The sequence below is a fragment of the Asparagus officinalis genome, chromosome 2, assembly GCF_001876935.1.
Source record: "Asparagus officinalis chromosome 2, Aspof.V1, whole genome shotgun sequence".
Classification (NCBI taxonomy): domain Eukaryota; kingdom Viridiplantae; phylum Streptophyta; class Magnoliopsida; order Asparagales; family Asparagaceae; genus Asparagus; species Asparagus officinalis.
Genome location: NC_033795.1, coordinates 1,077,805 through 1,084,702, shown reverse-complemented (window position 1 = coordinate 1,084,702; position 6,898 = coordinate 1,077,805). Strand labels below are relative to the sequence as shown.

The 6,898-nt window shown below is 41.0% G+C and overlaps 1 protein-coding gene across 1 annotated transcript; it reads right to left on the bottom strand.

Moving 5' to 3' along the window:
• On the bottom strand, positions 4,205–6,397 carry LOC109829819 (protein NRT1/ PTR FAMILY 5.6). Its single transcript, XM_020396866.1, has 4 exons — positions 6,261–6,397; positions 5,955–6,172; positions 5,362–5,876; positions 4,205–5,286 (listed from the first exon to the last, which is right to left on the bottom strand). Exons 1-4 carry the CDS (start codon positions 6,385–6,387, stop codon positions 4,416–4,418), a joined length of 1,731 nt encoding a protein of 576 aa, XP_020252455.1. The 5' UTR covers positions 6,388–6,397; the 3' UTR covers positions 4,205–4,415.

Below are 6,898 nucleotides of genomic sequence, written 5' to 3'. Positions count from 1 at the left end.
CAACAACCATCGTACCGTTGGAGATCCTCCACGAATCCCCGGTGAATGTCGAAACGTAGCCTTCTGCTCCAAGCTGTCCCACCGAAACAAGATTCCTCTTCAGCTTCGGCACGTGTCTCACGTTCTTCAAGTTCCACTTGGAGCCCTTCATCTGTATCTGAACATCGCCCTTTCCAATAATATTGCAAGGTTCATTATCCCCCAAGTATACTTTACTAAAGTCCCCTGCTACATAGTTCTGAAGTAGTCTCCTATTAGCAGTGGCGTGGAAAGAGGCTCCTGAGTCGATGACCCAAGAATCAGAATCGCTATCCATAGCAAGGATCAAGGCATCCTGCACGATATGAGCCTCCTGCTCACCCGCATCCTTCTTTGGTGCTTTACAGACCGAAGACATATGACCCTCCTGGCCGCAGTTCCAACACTTCCCTTTGATAGACCTAACCTTCGAGTTCGGCCTCTTCTTCACTGATTTCGACCGATTCCTGTTCTGGTTCCCTTTCTTCTGGCTTCTGCCTCTCTGCTCGAAACTTAGGGCTGAACCTGAACCTTCTGATTCGGACGATTTCCTTCTAACCTCCTCGGATAGAATCATGCTAACAACCTCATTCAGCTTCAACTTCTCTTTCCCCGCCAAATTGTTGATTGCTGTCACACAACCTGCCCAACTATCCGGCAACTGCGATAGAATCAATAGGGCTTGCACTTCGTCATCAAACGTGATGTCCACGGAGATAAGTTCCTATCCAGTACCTCCCAATCACCATCTGACTCCGTCGTCTTCTTTCCCTTTTCCTTGCCCAGAAGCGGGCGATACAAGTCCTTCTGGTACAGATAGTCCTCCATCTGCGACTTCCAGTAGGCGAAATCCGATCCGTCGAACTTCTCAATCTTTGATTTGCTTTCCTCTGCCATGGCTTTCACACAAATTGCTGAACGAAGCTCTGATACCAGTTGTTGGGGATTCGAAACAATCAATCGAACCCTTGCCCTTCCGGACCTTGTGTTGAAAGTAGGAAAGTAGGAATAAACCACAAATAAAGATCTAACCTTGTAAAAAACAGTAAAAGAGACGAACACACAGATTTAACGAGGTTCGGCAACGTGCCTACGTCCTCGGGAGCCACACCACACAATCTTTCTATTAATTGAAGAAGAAAATACAAGCTCTCAAACAAGGGGTAAATCTCTCTGAGATTCTCTCTCTCTTAGCAGCCAAAAAGCTCTCTTTTTGATGTCCTTACAAACCCTAGAAACGTTTGGGTATTTATAACAAACCCCAGCAGAACAGGATTCCTAGATAAAATAGGAAACAGCGAATCTGCGTCGCGGTCGACCGCTTTGCCAAGGTCGGTCGACCGGTCAGAACGACGAAATCCTACAGGGTCTTGTGCACGATATCGGTCGACCGCAGTGACCACGCCGGTCGACCGGCCAGAGCGAAAACTTCTTCTCAGTCTCCTGCAGTGCACGCGGTCGACCGGCTCTGCCACTGCGGTCGACCGCACAGTCTTCTGACTGTTTTCTTCGTCTTTTTGATTGCAGCTTTGGGTCTACACACTTAGACTAACAATTCTCTGTCTAAATCTAGACATCGAACCCGAGCACATTCTTCAAGCCCTTGCACCTAGGGTTTCTACACTTGCAAGAGCAAAATCAAGAGATTCTGAAGAGGATGAAGGAGGAAGGAGAGAGGATTGGTGGGTTGGGTTAGAATTAGGGCTTGGAACAGGACTTAGAGGAGGTGGGAGAGAGAGGAGAGGATGAGAAAGGAGCATGAGAAGAGGATGAGGGAATGAGGATCAGGAGGTCAAGCGGTGGTGGCGGGGGAGGAGTGATTGCAGCAGGAGAAGAAGGAGATGAGATTGCTAGGGTTGAGGTTTTGGTGCTTGGATTTTGAGATGAGGACAGAAAAAGGGAGAGGAGGAAGGAGATGAGTTTGGTTTTTGGGTAATTATAGTTTTTGGGGAGGGGTAAAGTTGGGTTTTTGGGTTAAATACACATAGTATTAGGTTGTAGATGAGCTCGAAAGGCTAGGCCATATTTTTCCCAGTAATTGAGGGCTTAAGCATATAGATAAAAGTAGGAGGGGCTTGGTCACATGAGTTTATCAAATTTGGGGCCTTGACATAATTGATTAATAAAGGAATTTGGTAATATAATTTCAAATAAATTGTTGTTATTTCTGACAGCATTACATCTTGACAGTAAAGACTAAAGAGGAAGAAAACAGTAGCATTAATAAAATATATAATAAAGTTAAAACGCTTAATCTCTGTCTCCCCTCATATTTACCTATTTTTCATTTTCTCTCTAAATCTGTAAATATATGGTACTATCCATATAATAAACCAAAAAGTGGAAAATGTTAAAAAAAAAAAAAAAAAAAACCTCCCGCTTTACTTAATAATGATGCATATGGCATGTAGAGTTCTAAAAGAATAAAAATCTCCCGCTTTACTTAACAACAAGCAGCTCTATGCTTATATTAATTGACTAACAAGAATATAAATTTTGACAGCTTCTACTTTGGAATAAAAAACCATAGCCTAAATGCCGACATGACATTATGGTATTCCAAACGCAGTCTATATTAAAAAAAAAAAAAAAAAAAACCTCCCGCTTTACTTAATAATGATGCATATGGCATGTAGAGTTCTAAAAGAATAAAAATCTCCCGCTTTACTTAACAACAAGCAGCTCTATGCTTATATTAATTGACTAACAAGAATATAAATTTTGACAGCTTCTACTTTGGAATAAAAAACCATAGCCTAAATGCCGACATGACATTATGGTATTCCAAACGCAGTCTATACGAATATATATTTTTCTAAATATGGAAATATCTTTCCTTGAGAACGTCACATGTATAATCATCGTATTATATATAGTTCTCTTTGATTGTGCTCAATAAATAATTATGAGCAAAGTCCTAATACTTTGGAGTTTTTAAGAAGGAGAATAAAACATCAGGCTTGCTTTATAGACGGTTCATCTCAACAATGTCCGTCCTTTATATGTGAAAAAAGGGAAAACATATCGAGAGGAATCTACCATGTCACTACTTAAAGGACATGACTTCATATCAAAATATTATATCAAGAATAGTTTCATAATAAGTTATACATTGAGGTGTGATTAAATAAAAGTAAAGGTTCGAGGGCTCTAGAGCGTACACCTAATTTTTTGAACTGAAAAACAGGGTGAGATACCCTGTTCATATATATAGATATTTATAAACCAAGGGGTTAACATGGGGAAAGAGGGGAAAGACTCAAAAGGGACATGACAAGATTCTAAGTAGAGAGGAGGAGGGTAAGGAGCGGACCGTGTCGTCACCTACCCAAAACTACTCTATACTTAAAAACCATCGACCAAAGCCCCAAAAAACAAAAAACATAAACTCACCACATCACATCAGAGTTTAACACAGAAACTGTTGAAGCTGAAAAAAAAACCAGACAACCAAAAACATACATAAACGAGTCTGCAACTATGGAACTGAGAGTCAACTGCAGCTGCATCCAAAAGGGTGAGGGGAGAACGAGACTGCATCAGGAAACACCAGCAGGGGGAGAGTCAACTGTCATTAGAAAAATTGTCCCCGAAGTCTCCTTCGCTGTTGGAATTCACGAGCGTACACCTAATTTGATTGTTGATATCTATTGTTCTCCAAAAAAGAAATAAGGAGAAAAGTTTATGCTTGTACGTAGAGAACCCTCACTCTAATTTCAAAGCTTACTTACTTAGAGAAATGAAAACCACTCGCATTCAAATCTCATACGGCACGCATTTAAAATAAAGTTATAAAATGTATAATGTTTTAGCATGTTACAACATAAAGTTATAAATAAGAGCTTTGCTACAGGGACCCAAAATATGGGACCAATAAAAGGGACAAGTGAGGCGTCCCCCTCTTATTGGATAATGAGTTAGCCATCATTGACCAATAAAAGGGACAAGTGAGGTGTCCCCCTCCTATTGAATAATGAGTTGGCCATCATTAATAATGGCCAACTCATTAACCAATAGGAGGGGGACACCTCACTTGTCCCCCCCTATTGGTCCCATATTTTGGGTCCTTAAAATTTTTTTCTATAAATAATACTAGACCGTCACTGCAATTACTTCAGAGCATTGGTGCAGGGGAAGAGACTAATTTATTTAGTTTATAATATTGCTAATACAAGAAAATCTTGTGGAAACTAATTTATTAAATGGTGATACTCTCACATGAAGTGCTGCAAATATATGCTTTATATTAATTTTCAAACAACCTTTTTATGCAAGTGATTGAATATTGCATCATTATTTCATATATATAGCCAACATCAGTGACATGCATACTTCCACATGGTTCCATGATGCAGCATGTAGCACCAACGTCATCACAGATTCACAATCATGATCGATCAAACACGAGAACCCTGAACATTTGCGTTGCAATGATCACCATCTTCACTCTCAAAGGTGTCACCAACCCCCACTCTCCCTTGTCCCTTGACCTTCTTGTAAGAATACCTAGTTGCAACGTAAGCGTAGACACCAAGATTAAGCCCACTTATGCCTGCCAAGAGCCAATAGAAGCAATCAATCCTACTCTTGTTCAAATCCTTAGCAAACCATCCATCTCCGCCTCCTCGCTCTGTGATGTTGTCGACGGCCGATATCAGAAAACTACTGAGGAAATTTGAGGCCCCCATAACACCCAAATAGAAAGCAATGCCTAAGCTCCTCATGCTATCTGGCAGTTGGTCGTAGAAATACTCCTGTAATCCTACTACCGTGAATCCATCAGCGATGCCTAGTATCGTAAACTGAGGCACGAGCCAAAACACACTCATAGAGTGCACGTTAAGCCTCTTTTTCTCAATTAACGCGGACACCACCATTGACAACACTGAAAACATCATACCAATCCCCATCCTCTGAAGAATGGTAATCCCCCTTTCATTCCTCGTGATTTTTCGCAGAAGCGGTACTAACATCTTGTCGTAGAAGGACACTGAGATTATCATGCTGATGGCTGCGAAGGAGTAGAGAGCTGCTGGAGGTATCTCTAAGTTTGCTGTTATTTTCCTGTTCATTATGCTGCCTTGCTTTATGAAGAAGGTTGAGGCTTGGGCGACGCATATGCCAAAGGGCAAGGAGGCGACCCATATGGGGATGACCGATAGCAATAGTTTCAATTCTTCGACTTGAGTCACAGTGGCTAACCGCCATTTGTCTGCTACGACATCCACATTAGTTTTTTGCTCGATAATGGCGGCTCTATCGAGAAACCTGTCATGAAGAGTTTTCATAGAGGTCAATATATGTTAGGTTTCATGAATTATACATTTCGTTTGTATATCTCACCTGAATTGATCAGTATGGCATAATAATCTTTTGTTAGTTTTTTGCTCGTATAATTCTGAAGGATCTGAGGGATATGGGAGGTGCCTCTTGGCGAAGGATGCTACAAGAACTTGTATCATCGGTGTTAGAGGACTACCTTCGGGGATTCTATACCGATAAAATGGCTTGCCAATGAGAAATATCACGAGGCTAATCCCCATAACCACACTAAGTACTATATCTGCAGTTCCCCAGCTCACGTTATCTTGAACAAACACAATAACTGTGACACCGAGGAGTACTCCAGCGCATATTCCGCAATTCCACCAGTTAAAATATGACATCTTCTTCCTTCTCTCGTCAGCGTGGTTGTCATCGAACTGATCAGCCCCGAAGCTCTCAAGAGATGGCTTATGGCCTCCAGTACCGACAGAGATCAAGTATATGGCAACAAAGAAGACTATCTCATGTACTCTTAAAGACCTACTTGGTTTCAGATTTGGTACTAATTGAGACAGCGTTAACAGAACAAGACCCTGCAGTGACAAATTCCAATGAATACCATTTTCCCTCCAAGAAAGCAATTTAAACTGAAATTTACGCTAAAAAATTACCAGTAGATAGATGAGAGTAGACATAAGAACGGTAGAGAACCTCCCAAGATACGCATCTGCAACAAATCCTCCAAATAATGGCATGATGGTCGTGACACCGATCCAATAGTTCACATTCTTGGCTGCAGTCTTGACATCTTGATGCAAAACCTTGGTCAGGTATATAATCAGGTTTGTCGCCAGACCAAAGTAGCTCAGTCTCTCGCTGAACTCGATCGCTACATTTTACAGGTTGAAAAGTTGATCAGAATCAAAGTTCCCTTGAACATGAATGCGAAAACTCAAAGTTATGATTGTATATTTTACCTATAATGAAGAGGGATGCTCTCCAAACTCCTGTCGAGGCTCTAAGAGGAGTTCTTCCTTTGTGATCAACAGAAGAATCAGATACCCATTTCTCCTCATCAGCTTCTAACTCTTTCCTCATGTCCATTTTTTTTTTTAATCACAAGATGTGGCTTGAGAGTAGCAATGAGTCTCTGGCTCTTATATAGCGTTCAACTAAGTGACATACTCTCTTATTGGTCATAAATTATTCCGCTAGCTATCATGTCAAAGGCTAGTAAGTCAAGCGTTTGAGTAAAAAAAAGGTCAAAATTAAAAGGTCTAAAAGGTGTAGCCCGTATCTTGAGATATCAGATTAGCCCCACTCACACATTCTCTTTCAGAAAACTAGCACATCCTCTTTCAGAAAACTAGCATGCATCGTGAATGGTTTGTACCTACCGCTTTGTTGCTTGATCGTCGACTACCGTAATGGATATACTCCGCCTTCACCATCAAAAAAAGAGAAAAATGTGACTGCTCTTGGTCTGAGAAAACTATAGAGTGGAAACTGACGATTCTGCTAATTATGGTATTTTACTTTCTCAGCATGTATGCCTTCCCTAAATTAATAGCTGACATACAATTAGGACAGGATTCAACCTATTTGTGGATGATCA